General features: G+C 43.7%; 1 protein-coding gene across 4 annotated transcripts in view; it reads right to left on the bottom strand.

The window, feature by feature from the left end:
- The window catches only part of CRTC3 (CREB regulated transcription coactivator 3), a 96,069-nt gene that overhangs the window by 39,154 nt on the left and 31,897 nt on the right, over window positions 1–25,018 (bottom strand). For all 4 annotated transcript variants that reach the window (XR_009492112.1, XR_009492111.1, XM_024982322.1 and 1 more), the window contains exon 3: window positions 3,018–3,137. Coding sequence is in view for 2 of the 4 variants with exons in the window: in XM_024982322.1 (XP_024838090.1) it covers window positions 3,018–3,137 (120 nt within the window). In the remaining 2 variants the exon portion in view is untranslated. The remainder of the gene's footprint in view (window positions 1–3,017; window positions 3,138–25,018) is intronic.

Genomic DNA, 25,018 nt, shown 5'->3' on the forward strand with positions numbered 1-25,018 from the left:
CTGTTCAATAAATAAAAACACTGTCCTCTCACATGTTACCTAGCCTTCAAGCCTCAGGTTTTCCTCCAGGATGCCTTCTCCATCCCCCAGGACTGGTTCGGGCTGTGTGGCTGAGTGTGCACAGCCTCCAGGCGGTGGTGCCTGCAGTCGCCACACTGAGCCTCTCCCGCTAGACTGAGAGCGACTAGAGGCCAGAAGTGCATGATTCTCTGCCGTGACACCCACAGAATGTAAATGGCGCCCGGCACCAACTGTTTTTAAGTGAATGACCATTTTTCTCTGTTGCCTTTCCTCAGTCTCCTCCTCTTCTAGATAGTCTTCTAGTTTTAAAAGCTATGAGAGCTTCCCTGGTGTTCTAGTGGTTAAGCATCCACCTTGTAATGCAGAGGACACTGGCTCGATCCCTGGTTTGGGAAGATCCCACATGCTGCAGGGCAACTAAGCCCACGTGCCACAACTACTGGCTCCCGTGTGCCTAGAGCCTCTGCTTTGCAACAAGAAAAGCCACTGCAAGGAGAAGGCTGCGTACTGCAACTAGGGAGGAGCACCTACTTGCTGCAACTAAAGAAAGCCCTCTCAACAACCAAGACCGAGCACAGCCGGAAAAAAAAGCTATGAGACAGCTGTATTTAAAATGAATAACCAAGGACCTACTGTACAACCCAGGGAACTCCGCTCAGTGTTATGTGGCAGCCTGGATGGAAGTGGGGGTTGGGGGTAGAACGGATACATGTATATGTATGGCTGAGTCCCTGCACTATCCACCTGAAGCTATCACAACATTGTTGGCTCTCTGGCTATAGCCAATACAAAATAAAAAGTAAAAAAAACACAATAGCTGTGAGGAGGACTTTCCTGGTATTCCAGGTTAAGATTGCATACTTCCAGTGCAGGGGGAGCAGGTTCAATCCCTGGTGGGGGAATTTAAGATCTTGCAAGCAGCAAGGTGCAGCCAAAATAAAATAAAAATTTTTTGAATTAAAAAGCTGTGAGTATATGCATATATTTAGACTATACTTGTTGTAAAAAAAGATCTGAGGTAGCCATAAATATATCTATATGTATTAAAATATTTAGAGAGAACATCTCTGAGAGAAAGAGGGAACTGAGAAATTAGGAAAAGACAAAATGTTAGTCACATCAAGCAAAGAAATACACTAAGTCTTTTACTAGAAAATTCCAAGCAATTTAGACAATGGTTTGATGGACAACCACCTACCTGAGTGTGAATTTGCTGAAGAACTGCCTCCATTCTCATTTCCCTTTTGCATTTCTATCTAAAAGTTATGATACATTCCAGAAAGGAATTTGAGGGATGTGTTGGTGGTTAAATGGTAGAATTCCCGCCTCCCAGAAAGGAAAGGGAAAGAATCAGTCATCATTCTTGCCTGCTCTGATAATGGCCGCATGATGTCAGGAGTCAAGGCATCTTGGTAGACTTGGGTGGGGAGCCCCTGGGTGGGAAGAGGGGAGAAGCAAACATCCTTTGGGGTCCTTATCCTCACTTCAGATTGACAAAAAACTGTGAGAAGCCTGAGGGCTAGACAAGCAGTGGGAGTTCCTCTGTGTCCCCACACCTCCTCCACGGGGGTCTCTCTTGAGTGTGGTCCTGGGGGCGACTGAGCGCTGGAGCAAGAAGGGGGCCCATGCTGGGGGGGTCGGACAGCTTGACTTGAGGGTGAATCTGGGCCCTTCCAGCCTCAGCTGTGGAATTTGGGGCAAGTCACTTTGACACTCAAGTTTCCTCACTGGGAAATGGGGGTTAAAAAAGCAAACTGCCCAGTAAATTTTGAGTTCATCTAAATGATTATGAATTGCCTAGCACAGTGCCTGGCATGAGTAGGTGCTTGGTAAACACGAGAGCCCTCCCCCCACTTCCTGCTTTCTAGGCTGCTGAAGCCAACCCTACCGTCACTGCCAGGAACCCAGCTCTGCAGCAAGACTCACCCCGCCTCTCCTGCCTCCCTCTGGCCCTGCGGGTGAGAAGAACGAGGGCAGAGTGCAGACTCTCCTGAAATACCTACCTGTCTCCTCTCCCGCAAATCCCAGCTCAGGCCTGTTTCCCAAAGCCCTGTGCACACTGCTGGACCCCCAGACCACGTCCTGCTCTGGCCTGATAAGTAAAATTGTCCGATGAGTTCATAGCCTCCTTTTCTGTCTTCCTACTTTACAGCATAGGATTTGGTGTGAATAAATATCACTATGCAAAATTCTCCTAAATACCAGCTTTGTATTTTAGTTGTCATTGATTGAGTCTGAAATTCCCTGCTGCTGCTGCCGCTGCTGCTAAGTCGCTTCAGTCGTGTCCGACTCTGTGCGACCCCATAGACAGCAGCTCACCAGGCTCCCCCGTCCCTGGGATTCTCCAGGCAAGAACACTGGAGTGGGTTGCCATTTCCTTCTCCAAGGCATGAAAGTGAAAAGTGAAAGTGAAGTCCCTCAGTCATGTCTGACTCTTCATGACCCCATGGACTGCAGCCTACCAGGCTCCTCTGCCCATGGGGTTTTCCAGGCAAGAGTACTGGAGTGGGGTGCCATTGCCTTCTCCCCTGAAATTCCCTAAATAGAAAATTATATAAAAATTTCTTCCATAAGTTCTAGCAGCAGGTCAGTGCATGAACAGAAATAAACATAAATCAGCTATCTGTATGTCTGTTTTAGTGTGACCGACTAAATCTAACCTGGTTTAAAGTCAGGGTTAATTCTGATTTTTGTCAATGTCTGAAGAAAACGCTGAGCAGGCCTTGCAATGGGGCTGAATGACAGGCTGTTTATGTGTAGTTACTTCATTAGATGGAACTTTATTGACACTTTCATAAAGTAAACACCTACAGGGATCCTTCCAGTTTTCAGTCGCAGAAATGTTTCTAGTTTCCAAGTCACTTAGGTTTATTGCCTCCATTCGTCAGATGAAATGAAGATTTGGAGGCCAAAAGGAAATTACTGGGAAAATAAATTCTGAAAAGTTTTCAAACATTTCAAAACTTATCCTCTCCTCAGACAATGAAAAAGGATATCTGTCGTCCTGGCTTGTCCCCGGATCGTCGGTGAAGGGGGTGGAAGCGAGTCCGGGACGGCCTCTCCACCAGCCCGTGGTGGCGGGTCCCTCGCACGCTGTCTGCTGGGTGGAACACCGGCTGCAGAGAGAATGAAGAAGAGTTGGTTGGCCTGTGACTGTGACATTGCCACTTGTCATCAAGAACAACAACAACTCTTAGCAACAACAGATGACAAGACCGACTTTATAGTTTTACTGGTGTCTGTGACTCTGCCTTGAGTCAAGGTGAATCAAATGCAGCATGGAGCTGTGTCTGCATAATCACAGAATAATTTGAAATAGTCTTGGGACTCCCTAGTGGTCCAGTGGTTAAGACTGAGTTCCCAATGCATGGGGCTGGGGTTTGATCCCTGCTCAAGGAACTAGATCCCACATGCCGCAGCTAAGACCCAGCACAGCCAAATAAAAAAATAAATTAAATATTTAAAAAAATAAATGAGTCTTTAGTGTGTGAAGATGGAAGTTGAAAGAATGACTTTTTAAACACTATCACAATTTGGAGACTATGAATTTTTATACAGAATCCCAGTGACAAGGAGGTATGCATGAAATGAAAAAGAGGTATGCTTAAGACAGAAACGAAGTGGGTACCTATGGCATCCGGCATGCAGAAACACAGACACAGCATCCAGAGATAAAATGGGGTATTTATGGACTGGGGACTACTGGCTTACACAGTCTTTTTTAAACTCACTGTCTTTTTTAAACTCAACAATGTTTAAAAACTTTTGGGGCTTCTAGTGAAAAGTCTGAACGTTTTAGCCACACTGGTCCCAACTTCCCACACGGCAATGGGGATTGAAATTGAGAGTAGCTGTTCTCTGCAAGTGGGACACCACACCACTTTGATGACTTCTTACGTTAGATGTCTGAGTTTGTGACCCCGAGTTAAGGAGGAAAAAGAGAATAGTACCTGAATACTAGTGGGAAACACGCAACTCGCCATACCCCAAATGGTACAAATGAAAATATAAACAGATTCAAGATAAAGTCATGGTCAATAAATCCAAAGTCCTTTGTTAAGGCAGGCTTGGAGTACACTCTTCACATTTTTGAGTCTGGCATCATAAAAGGCAAAGCTTTTTGATTGGCAAAATCCAAATCCTAGGGTGCACCATTATATTGTACATAATGGGGCAATGTGTATACAAAATTATGTCAGAGGTGTTTGTGATATACATGAAAACAGATTTTCTTTCATGTAAATTGAATCATAGGTCAAAGAGCTAACTTATTATGAAAAGAACCCTATGATGGAGTATGTCTTTCTAGGGGAGTTCCTTTTAGTTAAGAACTAGCCACTCATTTTGCTGTTAAACATACGGATTTTCATATCTTGGATTTGGGAATGACTCCTATTTCTCCCAAGGGGGCTAATGAAACGTTGGGGCTGGTTTAGTTGAACAATTCTTTTACAATCCAAATCTATCAACACCTAAAATAAAAAGATCTTCCTGAGGAACACCTGTGGTACTGGAAGAAAAATATCCATTGCGATAGGCAAGATGGATGTTGAGCTCAGAAGAGAGAGTACGCTACTGTAGGAATAATAAACTGAAACACCTTTGTTCATCAAGAGGCTGAATACCCACCGTGCACTTTATCAGAACTTGTTCACACAACAGACATAATTTTAAGAGATGGATGACTTTGTTCCAGGACTAAAGAAAACAGAGGTCTCTCTGGTGATAAAAAAGAAAAAAATCACACAAATGGGAAATGTACTTGAAAACAACATTTTCATTTAGAAGTCTTGGAGCACAACTACGGCCAGACTGGACTCCCAGAGGCCAGCGAATAGAGGGGGCATGGAGGGTCTTTAGAAAGGGGTCCAAGGGGATTTCTCTGACAGTCCAGTGGTTAAGACTTTGCACTTCCACTGCAGGGGGTGCAGGTTTGATCCCTGATTGGGGAACTAGGCGGCCAGAACACTAAATTTAAAAGAAGAAGAAGACGATCCAAAACACAGAAAGCTCTTGGAATGTCTTCCAGGTTTCCTATTACACATATATTTTCTATTTACACTTGTCTCTTTTGACTTAACCCCTGTTGGCCCAGATCTGGTATTACTTGGATGCAGTGTGTGTTTGGTGGGATACTCCGCCTACATTTGATAATTTCTTCTCTTCTTCCCTGTGGCACAAGTTCAAGTCTCTGCCTGGGCCAGCACAGGTTTCCCCACAGGCCCCCAAGCACTAGAAAACAGATGGGAATGGACCCTGATGGCAGCAGTGTCCTTGCTGGCAGCTGAGGGAACTGAACTCAGGGGTGCCAGCATCAACAGCCTGACAGTGAAGTTTAGCACTAGGAGGCTCAGCAGGAACCCTAATAGCCAAACAGTGGCCAGAGAATTCTGTTTTGCATTGTGACTGAACTGCCAAGGGCTGCGCACGGAGAGGAATGACCGAGTGGTAACCCAAGGCAGGGCAAAGGTAGCTTCTGGGCTTATGTCCCCAAACCTGAGAGAGGGTAGATGGGTGGAGTGCAGCCTGAACACCAAGGTTCCAGAAACCTTAATAGTAGAGGGCAATGAAGCTGGGGTGAGAGGGTCAGGGTGGTTCCTGAGTTGGCAAGCAGGAAGCCGCAGGTGATCCTTACTTAGTTGCTGTGGTTGGACTTTAGGCGTGCGTGCCTGCTCAGTTGTGTCCGACTCTTTTGCAACCCTATGGACTGTGGCCCTGGACTGTGGCCCGCCATGGGATCCTCTGTCCATGGGATTTTGTAGGCAAGGACACTGGAATGGGTTGCCATTCCCTCCTCCAGGGGATCTTTCAGACTCAGGGATTGAATCAGTGTCGCCTGCATTGCAGGCAGATTCTTTACCTGCTGAGCCATTGGGGAAGCCCTTGAACTCTGTGAGGAGGAAACAAATTTAAAGGGGCTCAAAGTACTACCGGGAGTTGAGTGTCCACGTGCAGAGTCCTGGTCTCAGATCCTCCCCACTCTGTAGGACTGCATGCTCCTGACGTCTCTGAAAACATCTCTATGTGGCCAGCAAACTGGTTCAGGTTTGCAGGCATTAGGGTGGTTGATGGGGTGGGGGTGGCAGGGCTAATGCTGACATCAGAGCTCTTTCTGGGATGAAACAGGACATGTGGATTTGCCAAAAGCAGCAGCCCTGTGGACTTGCAGGCCAATGTTAGACAGCACCGTGTTCTCCCCACCAGGACCGAGACCTCAGGCAGGCACCACCTGCTGCCAGCCACCTCACATCACCTCAGCCTGGGGTGAATGGCTGGGCCTGGCAATCTTTTCCTAGGAGAGGAGATCACTTCCTCTAGTTAGGCACTGCTGATCTATCAATGTGACCTACATTTGCATTGGTTCTTTCAGCAGATGCACAACACCGCCAGCGTATCATTAAGTTTGCGGTTAATTGGAAACCCCAGATCTTTCTCACGTGACTAAGAAACTGCAAGCAGATTCCTACGAAGCCCATGTTTAGTCCTGAAGTGAGCTGAAGTCTGAGAACTGGAGAGCTGGTTATTGCCAACTCAAGGAGATGATCATTATTAAAGGTATATATGCTATAGTATATTATATGTATGTCAATGACCAAGACATTTTTCCTTGCAACAGAGTCAATTCTAGCTTACAGCTATATTTCTATACAGTGTTCTTAAAAGCAGGAGAAATGTAATTTGCAAATTTTCTTGAGTGAAATACAGATTTCTAAATGCTAGTAGGATGACCAAGTACCTTCTTGCATTGTCAGAAGTTCTGAGTTTTTTTTTTTAATAGATTTAAAACATTTTAGGGGTACTTCCCTAGTAGTCCAGTGGCTATGGCTCCACACTGTCAATACAGGGGCCCTGGGTCTGATCCGTGGTCAAGGAACTAGATCCCACATGCCGCAACTAAGACCCAGTGCAGACAAATAAATATTTTTTAAAAAACCGCTAAGAACATTTTAGAAGACTGAGATTAAGCAGACAAATGGTTCCTTTGAAAAGTCCTGATCCAGAATACATAACCTCAGTATCCTTGCAAGGGGATGCCCAATCAGTGTTCTCAAACAGGAATAAGTCTACATAGGACAATTCTCAACAGTTTCATTTGTAGATGTTATGACTACAGAGTAAGACAAAAAATAATAAAATTCCTGTAAGAGCAAGAAATGTTTTTCTGGAATACCACTGTCAATACTGGAAATACATACTGGCAGGATGCAGTGCCATTGTTGTTTTACGGTATAAGGACCACGTGTGAACTTGGAGCAGGGGTCATTTATGTGACCATCTCACCCCTCTCGCCAGTGAACCAGGAAGCAGAGAGAGGCTCTCAGCAACAAAACAGAGCCCCCTGGGAGAGCACTCTGGAGGGAGCCCCTCAGGGTCTCCACTGCACCTCACCTGAGCCTCATGAACCAGCCACCTGGCTTCTCAGTGCAGAGCAGGTGAAGACAAGGTGGGGATGAGCGCCACGGGCACAGGGGCTGCTGGCTTACCCGAGTGCTGAGCAAAGGCCCGCTGACCGCCATGGAGCCCAGCTCTCTGCTCTCCTACAGCTGGGCAGCCACCCGAGCGCTGAGCAAAGGCCCGCTGACCGCCATGGAGCCCAGCTCTCTGCTCTCCTACAGCTGGGCAGCCAGGATCCAAGGAGACAAAGTGACGTTCTCACAGCCATATAGCCTAGCAGTCTGAACTTGGGGTTCTGAGACTCCTTCAGGGCTCTCATCACCCTGTCATTTTGCCTCCTTTGCTCAGTTGCCCATATATAAGTGGATTGTAAGTGGATTTTTGCTGATATATACAGAAAACAATATGTATTTTCTAGAAATGTCCCAAATAAACTTTTATTACATTCTCATAAATCTATTGAACACCCAAGATCTAACTGCAGAGTAACAGCCTAGCTGAGATATCTGGCTACCTTGTAGTATAAACAGCATGCCTACATCTTTACACTAGATCCAACAATTTCATTTGGAGGAGGGGTCTGACTTAATATTTCATAAAAGATAAGCTATGAGTTCCAAGAATATGTATTGACCAGCCCATGCTCCCTCCTATAGAATTAAAATGCTACCTCAATCATCCCAAATTCCTCTATGTATCTGACTCCCGTCTGTTTCATCTGTCCTGGTAGACCTACAAGTGGGGCAGGAGACTGGGTGGCAGTTTAATAGATCAAAAAGGTTCTACTGGACATGGTGTGTTACTGCTTGGCCCTGAGGTCACACTCGCTAATCTGCTTAGCAGGCACTCTAGCCTTTTCACAATGCTGGCAGCTCGTCTTTATTTCTTGGTAAGTGCATGAAAGACTGGCCCCTGGTACTGAATAACTTTCTCTAGGGGGAAGAGTGGAGATTTTACAAGGGTAGGGAGTAAGGCAGGTTCCTTGAGCTTGCAGGGCCTCTTATTTACATGCAGGTTAAGTTAGTGGAAGATGTTATAGGTTCCCTCTTTTTAAAAGGGCCAGTCTAACCAAGGGACAACTGTCGTCTCTTGGGAATCCAGCTGGAGCTTATTCCAGCCACAGCCAGTGCCTCCTTTGGTTCTCATGATGAAGGGAGGGAAGGAGGAAGACCAACCCACAGCAAAGCAGCAGCTTTGAATCCACTGCCTCGGGGCTAAATGGAGCAGTTTACTTCTAGCTTAAAATATGAGCAGAATAAAAAGGATTTCATAGCTTGCTTAGAGACTCTATTATATTACCATTAAAAAAAAAAAAAAAAACCTTAAAGAAAAATTCAAAATACTTTACAAATCTCCAGGATCAGACCCACCAGTGCCCTGGCAGCCCCCACTGACCAGTTTCCCAGCCTCTTCCTCTGCCTCTGCAGTGTCAGAATTGGGCAGGAGCTGGTGCTCAGCCACGCCAGAAGGAGAGATTTTGATTTACAAAACTGTAAGGCTCCTAGGTTTGGGCAATAACGTCGGGCTTTTCTCCCAGAGGTTGGCCAAGGCTACACTATCTTCAGGCTGGCCTTAGTCCAGTCTTACAGGGTACTCTCAGAGCCCCTGAATCACCTGAGTGAGTAGTTTTTATTTTATTAGATGTTAACTAGGCTTATTGCAGTAACCATTTTGCAATATGTACACATAGTAAATCATTATGCTGTATACCTTAAACTAATACAACATTACCTGCCAATTACACCTCAGTAAAACTGGAAAACACTAAGACTGGTGATGAGTATAAAGGGGCTCATTATTCTACTCTCTACTTTGGGGTATACCTTAAATTTTCAAATAAAAAGCTTAATTTTTTTAATTAAGTTTTTTAAATTTTTAATAATTAAATTTTGACACTATAATAAATTAAGGGTACCTTTATTAGCTGTAGCCCAATAACTTCTATGTGCGCTAAGTGGCTTCAGTCATGTCTGACTCTTTGGAACCCCATGGACTCTATAGCCTGCCAGGCTCCTCTGTCCATGGGGATTCTCCAGGCAAGAATATTGGAGTGGGTTGCCATGCCCTTCTCCAGGGACCTTCTATAACTTCTACAGACATGCAAAAAAAGGGATAAAAGCTCAGTGTTTTACCACATGGCCTGCCAAAATTAGTACTAAAGTACTTTTTTTCACATGACTTTAAAGGACAAAGTAAGTGTATAATAAAGGAACTAAAAAGGTATCCTAAAAGAAAATGTTTCTAGAGGGAATAAAATAATCTGAAATATTTAGTTAGAACAGCACGTGGCAATTCTAAATAAAGCATGTTGAGTTAAAAAAAAAAATGTACATCCTGTTTTTGATTTAAAAGAGCCTTGGGTACTTTTCCTCATCTGACCACTTGCTCATGAAGAGGCACATATAACGTCCTGCTCCTCCTGGTCTCAACACCCTTACAGGTCATTAATCCCACTAAGCAGCACCCTGGCCATGGGCATCCAGCCCCTGCTGAGAGGGGACCGACGACCTTCCCAGGCAGGCCACTCCCTTTTCATACAGCCCTGCTTCTGCTACATCTTCCCTTAGGCTGAACTGTAAACTATCCTTGGGGGAATCTGCCCACTGAGAGGTTTCTAAAAATTCACCATTATAAGGTCACTCTTCTCCATGAGGAACCAAACTAGCAAAAGTGGAGGGGCTGAGGTGTGGGACCAGGTTCTCCATTTAATTTGAGCTAAACCTGCAAATACGTCAGGTTTGCTCATTTGGAGACCCCGGGTTACGTTGGTTTGGCGTTTCTTTCCTCACTCATATAAACACTGGCAGGACTCACCAGGAGGAAACCATTTCATCTCACCTACAAGGGCCCCGCTCTGTCTACAGACAGGAGAGAGAGAACCGACCACTCAGATGTGAGCTGAGGAGGGCTGCCGTCCTGAGCGGGGCCCCTCCCTTGGTGGGGTACCGTGTACTGACAGCTTGTTGGTTCCCAAGAGTAGGGCAGAGTCTCCCCTCACTTGCGAGGAAGGTGGGCTTTTCCCTAGCTCTGTGACTAGGGAGGTCAGCATGGTCAGCCCTGCCTATGCCGGGTCAAGCAACCTCACTTCCAGGAGGAGGGAAGAAGGTGGAGGGAAGTCCCATTTGGATCCCAGTGTATGGGTGCCTACTCAGTTGTGTCCGACTCTTTTGCAACCCCGTGGAGTGTTGCCCGACAGGCTTCTCTGTCCATAGGATTCTCTAGGCAAGCAGACTGGAGTGGGTTGCCATGCCTTCCTCCAGGGGATCTTCTCAACCCAGGGATCAAAACTGCAGATTCTTTATGGAAATGGAGAGACTGAAAAGTCACAGGATTACTGTCAGGGGGTGTGCCTCAGCTGGGAAGCAGACAACCAGGGGGCGACTTTGCCCCTGTCAGGATTATGACTGCCCCCTTTCTTCTTTCTCTTCCTATAAGCCAGCTTTGCATCTCATTTCTGGCACACAGCTCCTAGAGCCTTTGGAATTTCCTAAGGGCTGACAGCAGCACAGGTGTCTTTTGCTGTTAATCGGGTGACTTTTGGAGCATACCTAAGGGTAGGCGCTGGCTGTCAAGAGAACCCACTCTGTGACCAGGGGGTTGGAACTTTCAGTGTCCCCACCCCACCACCAGGAAGGGGAAAGGGACTGGGAACTGAATCAATCACTAACAGTCAGGGATGTCATCAGTCAGTCTTCTGCAATGAAGTCTCCATAGAAACCCAAGAGGATGGGGTTTGGAGAACTTCCCGGTTGGTGAGCACTGGAGATTTGAAGAGAGCGGTATGCTCTGAAGAGGGCCCGGAAGCTCTGTGCCCTTTCCCACCTTCCTTGCCCTACGCCTTTCTTACATCTGGATGTTCATCTGTATCCTTTATCATATTATTTTATAATAAACTGGTAAGTGTAAGTAAATGTTTTCCTAAGTTCTATGAGATGCTTTATCAGATTCATTGAATCCAAAGGAGGGGGAGGTCATGGAAACCTCTGATTTGCAGCCAAGTTGGACAGAAGTTGTAGGTAACTCCAAGACTGAGACTTGCAACTGGTGTCTAAAGTGTAGACGGCAGCAGTCTTATAAGACTGCTGAGTCCTTTATCTCTGGGAAGATGGTGTCATAACCGGGTTGAATAGTAGGAGATGAGCCTGTGGATGCCAGGAACCCCCTGCTGTCCATGGTGGAATTGGGTGCAGAACCCTTAATAGCCCACTCAGTCAAACTGTGGATTGTACGGCCAGGACACGCCAGTCCAGGGCACAGTCCTTTTCCCTGAACCATAATATAGGACTGTCCAATTCCCCAGGACTGCTGGTCTCCAGTGGGGAAGAGCAGAGAAAAAGCAAACACCCACAGCTCACAGGCATAAAGCTTGCTTCTTGGAGGTTCTCAGACATGGCAGGACAGAGAGATCACACTTAGAGCCATAAATAACTAAGAAAGCTCAGGCTCTGGCAGAACCATTACTTTTTAGAACAACCAACCAGCTTAGATCATATCATTTGGATAAATAATACATTTAAATTCTTAAAAGCTTGACAGTGAAGAGACAACCTCCAACTCTTGCTCACCTGTTTCCATCTCCCACCTCCCAGTGGGTAACCAGATTTATTAGTTTCTGTAACTTTGTCCAAATACTGATTATATATATACAGTAAATATAAATATATATTATTTCTACTACATTGTTTACACAAATGTAGCATACTAATACACTATTCTATACTTTGCTTTTTAACTTAATCGTCAATTAAATTTCTAAACCTGATTCCAATTTTTAGAAGTTCTTTCTCTAAATTCTCAAGACATAAAAATAGCCACACTGGGACTTCCCTGGTGGTCCAGTAGCTTAGAATTTGCCTACCAATGCAAGAGACATGGGTTCAATCCCTGGTCCGGGAAGATCCCACATGCCTCGGAGCAACTAAGCCCGTGTGCCACAACTACTAAGCCAGTGCTCTAGAGCCCGGGCTCCATAAGAGACGTCACGACAGTGAGAAGCCCGTCACCACGACTAGAGAGGAGCCCCTGCTCTCCACAACTCGAGAAAGCCCACGTGCAGCAACAAAGAAGGACCCAGTGCACCATAAATAGATAGAGTTTTAAAAAACCAGCCAAACAAAAGTATCAGAAAATTCAACAACAACAACAAAACATGAGAGAACATATACCAACACTGTAACTGGATTACTCTCTTCTAGACAGTTCACGCTGGCCAGTTTCTCTAAGTCCTTCTATCCATCTCAGGATTACTGGTCCTCCAAGCCTACAGTCACTACCCTCTTACCTTAACTGCCTCCCTCTCACCTGCATTTCATCACAGCCAAGCCTCTCCCATGGGGGGGGGGTGGGTAGGGCTTGAAGCAGAACTTGCTACTCTATTCTCCTCACATCTCTGTCTCTTCCCTTCTTCACAGCCAAGCTTCTTGATGGAGTTGCCTCGACCACCACCACAACTCCGACTCCCCCACCTCAGCCCCTGACCCCCTACCTCAGCCCCCAACCCCTCCCCACTGAACCTTCTCTCCCCAAGATAACCATAGACTTTCTTTGTTACTAAATCCAGTTGGACTTTTGTAGCTGTTAAGTTACTTGACCTCTTAGAGGCATCTGAGATGACTGACAATTCACTCTCTTTTGAAGACGTTCTTCCCTGGTATCTACGACTTTATGCTCTGTTTTCCTCCTACCACTGGGGGGGCTTCTTTCCATTCTTCTATGCTGACTCCCCTGATGCTGGGAAAGACTAAGGGCAGGAGGAGAAGGGGGTGGCAGAGGATGAGATGGTTGGATGGCATCACCGACTCAACGGACAGGAGTTTGAGAAAATTTAGGGAAACAGTGAAGGATAGGGAAATCTAACAAGCTGCAGTCCACGGGCTTGCCAAGAGTCGGACACAACTTAGCGACCAAACATTAACACGCCAGCTCCTGAACTCCCTGATCATCCTGTAAGTGCTGGCCTTCCTCAGGGCTCTGTCATATAACCCTCTATCTCCAACACAGACTTCTCACCAAAGCTTCAGACTTGTAGTCTGACAGCTCACTGGACAACTCTTCTAGGACTACCTGGCTGGCGTGCGCGGAGGCAAATCTGTCCTTTTCCTCCCATAATGACTCTATCTCGTGTGTTTCACATGTCTGGGGATGGCACTGCCCCAGGGCTGAGTCCTGGAAGTCTGGGGTCCTCTTTGAAGACTTCCTCCCAGCCTCTCCCCATCCCAGGCATCACCAAGTCTGGTCACCCTGACCTTGCAGACACTTCCCAAACCTACTCCTCACTTTCTCACCCACCCACTCCCCAGAGTCACTGCAACAGCTTGTCACTGTTTTTTTTTTGTCTCTGATCTTGTTTCCTCTAACCTAGTTTCCACAATGCAGCCAGAGTAATTTTTCTAAAACACAAATCTGATCACATCATTCAACTACATAAGACCCATTAACCACAGGATTTTTAAAAATAGGTACTAATGAGTCGATTTTAAAGTTCACCTGGAAAAATACCCATGCAAGGACAGCCTGGAAAAATCCCTGAAAAGAAGCATGAGAGTGAATTAACCCAACTAGAATTTTACAATGTAATATAAAGCTACGGTGATCAGTTAGTGTGATTCTGGTGTATGAATAGACACACAAATCAATAAAAGAGAACAGGAAGTCTCAAAATATCATCAGACACTTGTGGGAATTTAGTATCTGATAAAAGCGGTATTTTAAATCAGTGAAGAAAAGATGATTTTTCAATAAACAGTGTTGGGACAACTGGCTAGGAAACTGAAAAAAATTAAGTCAGATCCGGACTGCACACCATACATTAGCATAAGCTCCTAATGGATCAAAGATTTTACAGCTAAAGAGGAAGGAACAAAGTACTACAAGAAACGAAGAGAAAAAGACTTTACAAAAACCCTAGAAGTCACTGAAAAACATTAAATTTTGATACATAAAAAATGTAAATGTCTGCATGGTAAAAAAAAAAAAAAATCACAGAAAAAGTCAAAAGACAAATAGACTGGGAAAATGTCTACTTTCTTTTTTAATATATAAAGATCTCCTTAAAAAGCAATAAGAAAAAGATCAACCACCCTAAAGAATTAAGAGCAAAAGATATGAACAGTTTGTTCACAGTAAAGATAATACATAATTCATAAACATAGGAGAAAATGTACTGCGCTCATAATAAGAGAAATATAACTTAAAGGTACACAGAGACACGACTGTTCATCTATAAGACTGACAATGACAAAGATCAGTTTGATAAAACACTGAGCTGGGGAGGATGTGGGCAAACAGGCACTTTCATATGCAGCAGGTAGGGATGTAAACTGGTGCGGTTTCTATGGAGGGTGAACTGATCCTACCCATCAAAGCTATAAATGCATATACTCCTTGTCCCAGCAATTCCACTCCTATAGAATTTTTCTTGCAGCTGTTATTTGCAGGTGTGCAAAATTATATGTGTATAAGGTTATTTGTTGCAACTTAGTCTGTATATTTTCAAAAAGTCTGTAAATAACTTAAATGTTCATCCATGGAGAATTAGTTGAAGACATACTGTGCACTCAAACAAAACAAAATAAGAGTAAGGATGCTCCTGGTGAGGTGTGATGGAAAGATCTCCAATATATTAGTGAAAAATGTAAGGCACATAAATGTCTATAGTTAGCTACCTTGGGGTGAAGTGGATTCAATACTAAATAAAATACCTCTGGAAGAATATCAAGTTACAGAAATGTGTATGGTTATTGCCTGTAGGGAGTGAACTGAGTGATTAGGACAGAGATGGAAGGGGTATTTTAATTGCATACTCTTTTGATTATCTTTAATTTTAAACCACATGAATATTAAGCACAGGGTTGGCCAAAAAGCTCCTTTGGGTTTTGCTACTAGGTCACATGAAAAAACCCAAGTGAACTTTTTGGCCAACCCAATACATATATATTAAAAAACAAACAATTAAAATTAAAAACAAAGAGTATATTATAAATTTAGCTACAGTAACTACACTGATATGGAAATGGACAGAGGAAATGGGCAGCCACATCAATGTAACAAAACAGAAAGAATCATATAAAAAATAAATTATTCAAGAACTGAGACAACAGGTTGCACATAGAAGGAAAAGGCTCTCTCAAGGCTCAAGTCAAAATAAATCCCAAAGTAACAACAGTATTAGAATATGGTATGGGTTTTAAAAAAATTGGGTGAATGCTTGAGAAATCTTGACATGATAAAGGTCATTCTAAACATACAAATTATAATATAGAAGTGACAAAAATCAATACATTTGTCTCATAAAAATTAGAGCAGAAAACTACCAAACAAATAAAAGTTACTAAATGAAGAAACTATTTGGAATATATATGGCAGATCGTGGTGCACAGACTCTGTGGTGTCTCCTTATGATCACCACAGCCTGGTTCATGCCTTTGTGAAATTCCCTGCCCTGAAATGTGGGCAGAACCTGTGACTTTTTTTTAACCACCAGGACATGGCAATGGAGTGATTCTGTTTTGATATTTGAAAGACTCTGTCTTGCAAGCAGAAGTGCTGGAGAGACTCTTCACTGGCCTGAAGAAATAAACTGCTGTGAAGCTATTGGCCAAACTGGAGAAGCCCACGTGGCAAGGAAGTGTGGGCAGCCTGTAGGAGCCAAGGGGACTCCCCGGCAAGAAACTGATGCCTCAGTCCAGCAACCACAAGAAAATAAACTGCCAACAGCCCATGGGAGCTGGGAAGTGCCTTCTCAGCTCAGCTTCTAATGAGCCCACAGCCTCCGCCACTGTCTGGACTGCAGCCTGGTGAGACCCTGAAGCAGGGAACCCAGGTAAGCTGTAACCAGACGTCTGACCCACAGACACGGTTAGATAATAAAATCCCTGTTGTTTTAAGCCACCAAGCTTGTGGTAATTGGTTACACAGCAATAGAAATCTAATACACAAAAAGTCAATTTCCTTAATATGTAATAAGTAAGTCTCAAAAACCAATAAAAAGATAGAGTACTCAATAGAAAAACAGGCAAAAGACTTAAAAACAAAGCATGCAGAACAGGAAATACAAATGGTCAAAGAAGCATAAAGAGACGTTCAACCTGCCTTTTGTGTTATGTCCTTAACAGTTTAGCACAGTGCCAGACAACTAGAGGCTGCTCAATATTTATTTGCTGAAGGAATGAATAAATTTCACTCCTAATTAAAGGAATGCCAGTTGAAACAACAAGATGCATTTTTACCCATTAGATTGGCAAAGAGTAAAAAAATGGATATTATCTGAATAGACTTTCCTCCAGAGATGATATACAAGTGGCCAATAAGCACATGAAAAGATGCTCAGCATCAGTTTTCCTTAGAGAAATGCAAATCAACTACAATGAGATATCCTCTCACACATATTAGAATGGCTACTATCAAAACCACAGAAAATAACCAATGTTGGAGAGGATATGGAGAAACAAGAACTCTGTACACTGCTGGTGGGAATGTAACATGGTATAGACAGTATGGAAAACAGTATGGCTATTCCCTCAAATATAAAGCAGAATTACCATAGGATCCAGAAGTCTCACTTTTAAGAGTGTATCAGAAAGAAATGAAAGTAGGATTTCGAAGCGATAATTTGCATACCCATGATTATAGCAGCATTATTCACAACAGCCAAGATGTAGAAGCAACCCAAAGGTCCTTCCTCGGATGAATGGGTAAACAGAACATAGAATATACACACGATGGAAAACTAGTCAGCCTGTAAAAAGAAGGAAACCTTGGCATGTGATACAACACGGATGAACGTGGAAGACATTGTGCTAAATGAAATAAACCAATTACAAAAGAACAAACCCTGCAAGGTTTCACTAATATAAGGTACACAGAGTGGTCAAAATCATAGAGAGAGAAAGTAGAATGGTGGTTACCAGGGGCAGGGGGAGGGGCAAACAGGGAGTTGTCATTTAATGGAAATAGTTTCTATTTCGCAAGATGAAAAAGTTTTGGCAACTGATTGCACAACAGTGCATATTCGACATTACTGAACTGTATGGCTAAAAATGGTAAAGGTGGTGAAGTATATACTATTATTTTTTTAACCACAATTTTTTAAAGCATATATAGCCTATGGTGCAGACAATACAAACAAACAGACATTCAGATAATGCTGGTGGGAACAGAAAGTATAACTGTCTCTACAGGGACTAAATCAGTAATATCTTCCTTAATTATAAATGTATACATCCTCTTACCCAGCTATTGTACATGGGTATACAGGTATATATGGGGGATATATTGTACACGTATAGGAACATAACCTATAGGTATCAACCTTACATAAATACCCAAAGATACACATAACAAGACTGTCCACTGCAGTTTGCTTTGTGATAGTGAAAAACTTATTTTCTTGGGCTCCAAAATCACTTCAGATGATGACTGCAGCTATCAAATTAAAAGATGCTTGTTCTCTGGAAGAAAAGCTATGACAAACCTAGACTACATATTAAAAAGCAGAGACATTACTTTGCCAACAAAAGTCTATATAGTCAAAGCTATGGTTCTTCCAGGAGTCATGTACAGATGTGAGAGTTGGACCATAAAGAAGTCTGAGTGCCAAAGAATTGATGCTTTTCAATTGTGGTGCTGGAGAAGACTCTTGAGAGTCCCTGGAACAGGAAGGAGTTCAAACCAGTCATTCCTAAAGGAAATCAACCCTGAATATTCACTGGAAGGACTGATGTGAAGCTAAAGCTCCAATATTCTGGCAACCCGATGCGAAAAGCCAACTCATTGGAAAAGACCCTGATGTTGGGAAAGAATGAGAGCAGGAGGAGAAGGGGGTGATAGAGGATGAGATGGTTGGATGGCTTCCTCAACACAATGGACATGCATCTGAGCAAACTCCAGGAGATAGTGAGAGACAGGGAAGCCTGGTGTGCTGCAGTTCATGGGGTCGTAAAGAATCGAACATGACTTAGCGACTAAACAACAACACAGTCTTAAGTGCTAGACCTCAGTAAGAAACTGGTTAAGTATTATAAATGATGAGACAGCTATGTAACAGTTTACAATGCAGTCTTTGAAAAGAATACGTATCTTTATATTCTGATATAGAAAGATGTCCAAGATGTTCAAGTTTTGTTTTTAAGGTGGAAGATATTTAGAATGGCATGGTTCCATTTGTGTAAAGAGAAAGTATACAAACATACAATACATACTTGCATATACAGAGAAAACTCCTGGAAGGGTGCAAAAGAAACCCTTGGCAATAAGTACCTCCGGGGATTAGACTGGGGAGTGTGTCAAGAAAAGAAAGGGAGGGACTTCCCTGGTGGTCCAGAGTGCAGGTTAAGGCTCTGCGCTCCTAATGCAGGGGACCTGGGTTCGATCCCTGGTCAGGGAACTGGATCCCGCATGCATGCCGCAACTAGGCACCGAAGGAGTCTGCATGCCACAACTAAGAACCAGGGCAGCCTAAATAAATAAATAAATAAATACGTTTATTTAAAAGAAAAGGAGAGAAAGGGAGCTTACTTTTCCTTTTCTATACTTCTGTATTGAGTCTTTGCAACAAACATGTATTACTTTTACATAAGCACTAATCTGGGAGAATACATAACTGAGTGAGCAGGCAAGCAAATAAAGAAGTATTTCCCCAAAAGCTTTACATTGCCCTTAGGACGAAATTTAAATCCCTTAAAAAGAAAGAACAATCCTCTGTGATCTTGTTCCTGTTCCACCCTCTAGTCTCAGCTCTCACCACCCCCATCTCACGCTCAATCTATGTTCCAGTCTCACCAAACCTCCAGTTCCTCAAACAGGACACGCTTTCTCTTGCCTCCAAGCTTTGCCAAATGCTGTTTCTTCTGCTTGGAACACTCCCCATGCCAACCTTTAGTCCTATAGTCCTAGAGCCCTCAGGTCCCAGCTCAGACATCTCTCCCCCCAGGAAAATCTTCCCTGGTGCCCCCCGCCCCCCGCCCCCTGGTCTGGGGTAGGCACCGCTCAGATGAGTCCCAGCCACTTTCTGAACCCCTCCACCCTGGGTTTATCATATTGTTTCACAATGACTTGTATTATAAAATCATTCGCCTTTTCCACTGGACTGAAGTTCCTCCAGATGGTGACTGTGCTTGTCTGGGTCACTGTCTGATCTCGGGCACCAAGCACAATACGTGGCACATAGACAGTGTGTTCAACACACATCTGCCAAATCGCACTTTCATTACAAAGAAACTTTGACCACATTATAGGTAGATTGGACTTCTTTGGTGGTTCAGGTGGTAAAGAATCTGCCGGCAACACAGGAGACCAGGGTTTAATCTCTGGGTCAGGAAGATCCCCTGGAGAAGGGAATGGCTACCCACTCCACTATTCTTGCCTGGAGAATCTCATGGACAAAGAGCCTGGTGGGCTACAGTCCATGGGGTCGCAAAGAGTCGGACATGACTGAGTGATGTAACACTTTTACAGACAAATTTGGGACACAGGTGGTTATTATAATTAACCTATATATTTACATATTAATATATTGACTAATATATTAATATATAATCATATATATAATATTGATTAATATATTAATATATAATTGCATTTATATATAATATATTGATATATTAATGTATAATTATATTTATAATATATTGATTAATATATTATATAATTATATATTATTAATAATGTATTATATAATGTATATAATTAACCTATGTATATTATAATTATAATCCTACCACACAAAAAGGAGCACTGTTTTCACTCAGTGGTTTTGTTCCCTGTATGTGTTTTTTCCTAGCTGTATTCCCAAGCTGGACATTTTGACAAGACCCTTCTGACACAGGCATTTTGCTTGGGGAACATATTTCACTGAACCCTGTCAAAACATGAAACTTTTATCAGCCAAAGTAAAGACTGCTGTTTTTATAATCAAGTCATGTGTGCAAGAGACCACAGACATCCCAGGCTCTTTCTTATCATGAACTTACCTCTCATTACTGGGGATTTTGTATCCCACTAATTCCTGGATTGTCTGAAGTCTTATGAGGATGAATTACTATTAAAATTTCTATAAAGAGCAATGGTTAATTTACAACCTACTTGGTTAACTTCTAAAACTTATCACTCTTTCTCCCAAATAATCACTAGGATGAAGAGTTGAAGCCTCAGTAGGATGGATGTGTGGCTGAAGAGACTGTTAGAAATTTCACTGAGTAGGTCCCCAGCAGTGGCAAGGTCAACAGTGAGAAACCACACGGATGCCCACATCCGCCTCTCCCCACCCCGGGTCTACAAAGAGAAGTTCGAGAAATTGAGAGGAAACCCACATAAGACACGAGTGACTTCTCAGAGCATCTCGGAGCCCCTGCTTCACCCCTTACTACCCTTCACCCTTTACCCTCGGCCTGAGACTAGAGGCTGGCAACGGACAGTGAGACTCAGGCATGAGTTAGGTCCTATGTTTCGTTCATTACTTGACTTTTTTTCCCCCATATTTAAAAACAAACTAACTAACTAGTGTCACAGTGGGAGTGTCAAAAAGTCCCGGGGGGTAAAGCAGCTGTGTCCTGGCAGCTGTGCGGAAATTTCACATTCTCCTCTAATCACTGGTGCCTACAATGCTGTGCCTCCTTTTCAACTGTTTCCTTAATATAGTATTAACAGTACAAACTTTTTCCATCTAGCTGCAGAGTCTTCACACTTGTCATTTTTAACTGTATTGAGTAGATGTACCCTCTTTTACTCGAGTCAGTTAATAATACTGCAGCATTATCACACCTGAAATTTTCTTTTCCTACCTTGGATTACTTTCTTAGGCTGGAGCCCCAAAAGGAGATTTCATCACAGAAAAGGAGTATCTTAATACTTCATACATATTCTTGAACTGCTCTCAAAAAGATGTGCACTGCTTTACACTGTCTATAGTAACATAGACAAAACAAATCTTATTAGCCCCTCACCAACACTGAGTATGAACTCAAATTTTTTCCTTATTTGATGGGCAAACAGGCTAAATGACTAACCTTTATTGGCACTGACAACACTCCAGGCACATATGCTTCCTACACATCATCTGGTTTAACTTTACAACAAACTTGTGAGATGTTACTAATATCTCCATCTTCCAGATGAAGAAACTGAAGCTTAGAAAGCTTATGGTCTTCAGCACAAAGTTCAGCAAGGGTGGAGGCAGGCTTTGAACCATGCTGTCTAAAGTCTGAGTCCATCTACCAATCACTCCTGCTCATGGCATCTCACTGTCATTTTACTCTACGTATCATTGCTTCTAGAGAACAACAAACACACTCCCAGAGATCTCTCTGCCAGTGAATTTCATATTTCCTGATTTTTCTATCTGTGGCAAATACAAACAAGTCCAAAGGATCAGAGGTAGCTGAAAAGTCAGAGTTTCAGAGCCAAGGTTTTGACAATGGACAAGACAGCAGTCTGCAGTAAAAGTCAATCAGAATCTAGAGAAGAACGTCTACAGTAACTGCACGGACTAGACCTGGGCCTCTGCCGTCTGCCTCCCCTTGATGGCTGGCTGGGATAGGAAGACTTCAAGGGCTGGACTTCAAGGGCAAAAGAATCAAAGAGGCGGGGTGTCGAGCTTCTGACCCTCCCAGCAGCCCCAGAAGTCCCTGAAGAACTATCGCAGAACTCCATCCTGGTGTGTGAAGGCAGGGGGCGGCTAGTAACAGCCCTAAAGATGTCACCGGGTGAACAGATGAAGAAATCAGGAAATGGTTTCTTTTTTCTTCAAGAAATACTCTGGTTGAATTTCCTCAACAGGTTTCAACTTCTGCATTTGGAGAAAATGGTTCTGTTTTAGTCATCTGACAAAAGAACAAAGAAAAAAAAAACTGCCAGGACTGCTTGGCGTTATAAGCACGATCTCCATAATCGAAGAGCCAGGACTTGAGATCTGGTGCTACCACATACGGCTGTGAGACCTGGGGAGGCTGCTTAGTCCTAATCCTGCTTAGTCTCCACTGTCCCCCGTTTAAATCGAGACAGGGGCTACTGGGAAAAGTAAACAGTATATGCAGAGTATTGAGCAATAGTGCCCCACGTCTGGTACAAATTCACGACGTTTTCACCATGCAAGGCAGTGGCACAAGTGGTAGCACTAAAATGAGGGACCTGCCTGGTGATCCAGTGGTTAAAGCTTCACCTACCAAGGCAGTGGGTGTGGGTTCAATCCCCCGTCAGAGAGCTAAGATCCCACAGGCTTCGTGTCCAGAAAACCAAAACATAAGACAGAGGCAATACTGTAACAAATTCAATAAAGACTTTAAAAATGGTCCACATCAAAAAAAAAAAAAGAATCTTAAAAAACAAAAACTAATGGTATTAACCCTATTTAGAAGGAAGGAAGGGAGCGAGGGAAGGAGGGAGCGAGGAGGGAGGGGTAAATTTCCTTTTCCACTGCATTCGGAGACAAAAGGCAAACGTGCTGGTCAAATGGTACACAGTGGCTGGAAAACTCTATGGACACAGGAAGTAGAATTTGATCCTGGGATCAGCTCCTTACTAGATGAGAGACACTAAGCTAATCACCTACTTTTTCCTGCTTTCCATTTTCTCACCCGTAACTGTAAGCGTGTTGCAACAAAGATTTCCAGGGTCTGTTCTGGTTCTAAAAGCTCAGCGTTGTCTCGGCCAGAGCCAGCAGTCAATACAGAAAGACCTCTGTTCCAAGCGAGAGTTTATCGGCAGAAGCCCAGCCAAGGCTGTGCTTTGCTTCCCATAAATGTTTCCCTTTGAGTGTCCTTCTCTTGGTTTCATTTCGAGTTACACTTTAATTTATAAGCTGCTTCAAACCTTTTGAGTGATGGTCCTACATTAGTTAATTCTAAATTAGGCCTGTAAATTACTTAGAGACCAACAGGCACAGACTAGTAGAAGGGATGTCTTGAGCAATTTCGTGAATGACAAGATGGTGGTGAGAGATACTGAGGAGAGATAAGCATGCCTCTGATTCAACAGCGAGTCCCTGAGCTCTTCAGGTCCCAGGCACCCAGCAGGCTGGGCAGGCATGGGGCCTGGAGAGAGTCACGACCTGTGGGGCCATGTCTGCTCGAATTGACCACTGCCCACCCCCCACCATCCTGACTGGCTCCTTGACCTTTTGGACCCTGTATGCATTTGGTCTTGCTCCTGCCTTCGCTATCTGAGCCCCATCTTCAGTTCGAGAGACTGTAGGTTCCATCTCTGGGTCAGGAAGATCCCTTGGAGAAGGAAATGGCAACCCACTCCAGTATTCTTGCCTAGAGAATCCCATGGACAGAGGAGCCTGGCAGGTTACAGCCCATGGGGTCACAAAGAATTGGACACGACCGAGTGACTTAACACTAGCCACCCAGTTCTAGCTTTTCCCGACCAAGTTCCAGTAGGAAGATCTCATTTCAGGGGCAGCTTAAGACTAACCCCCAAACAGGGTTCCTAGAGAGTCAAGGAAAGTACTGAAAGCAGGATTCAACCAGCAAAAAGACTTTGCAGGGGGCAGACAAGTGAACAGACAGAATCTCAGAGAAGGAACCCAAGCACAATCACCCTGAACTGGGCAACTGATGGCCCCAGGGGATGAGAAAAAGACATCTACCTACTCAAACTGAGAAAAAGAAAATAAAAACACTTTTCTAACTGAAAAATGAATTGATTTTGTGTGTCCATACTTGTTTGATTTGCAAAATAAAAGCAAAAGCCTGGGCAAGAGAAACACGGATTTGAAGCCAGACTCCAGCACTTAACACTCGGGTGGCCCTGGGCACGTTACTTCTTAAGCCCCAGTAAAATGGCGATAATGCTTATCTCAGAGGGCTGATGCACGGATTAAAGGATATGGGGTACACAGAGTACAGGCAGGCACTCAGGCACAGTGTGCACTCTTCTCCTTGCCACTGTTAAACTTCTACCTAATTAATGTCTGTGGGGAAATGTTTTCTCTTGCACTCAAGCAAACTAACATAAAAGGAGATGGTTTCCAAGGCGACTGCCTCTGCTGAGGTTACAGGAGAAAATTAGGGGAGAGCTTTCTGAAGTCATGTCCCCAAGAGGGTGGGGGTAAAGATAGAGGAGGGCTAAGATGTTAGTTAGTGAGCTGTCTCCAAGGCAGCCAATTTCTGTACCTGGGGAGTTCCTTGAAGCACTGACTCTTGCTTTGGAATTGGGAAAACTGCTCTGGTACCCGGTATCAAGGTCAGTGTAGAATCTTCTGCAGATGCTATCCTGACTCTTGGAAAACATCAAAAGTAGTCATACACAACTAAAGATTCATTTTTAAAGTCTAAAGTATAAAAAATGGCAGTTTCATAACACAGGGACCAATTCTGACTCCTGACTCTTGTGAAACTTTGCAGGGAATCAGAACAAAACTTTGGCTGTTTCTACTGCCAAAAAGTGTGAGAACTGAAAAGTTTAGTTGGAGACAATCACTGCTTTAAAGGTAGTTCTCTTTCTCTCTCTCTTCATGATTCAGTAGTCACAAGCTGGGCTCAGGAGCAAAGTATTCGTATCAATACGAGATGAACTTAACGTGAAATTGAAATGCAAGGAAATCCAGAGGCTTGGGCTCTGTCCTGGGCTGTGCACCACTCAGGCCCATCTTCTTTGTCTGGGT

This window comes from Bos taurus, chromosome 21 (assembly GCF_002263795.3).
Source record: "Bos taurus isolate L1 Dominette 01449 registration number 42190680 breed Hereford chromosome 21, ARS-UCD2.0, whole genome shotgun sequence".
Taxonomy (NCBI): Eukaryota; Metazoa; Chordata; class Mammalia; order Artiodactyla; family Bovidae; genus Bos; species Bos taurus.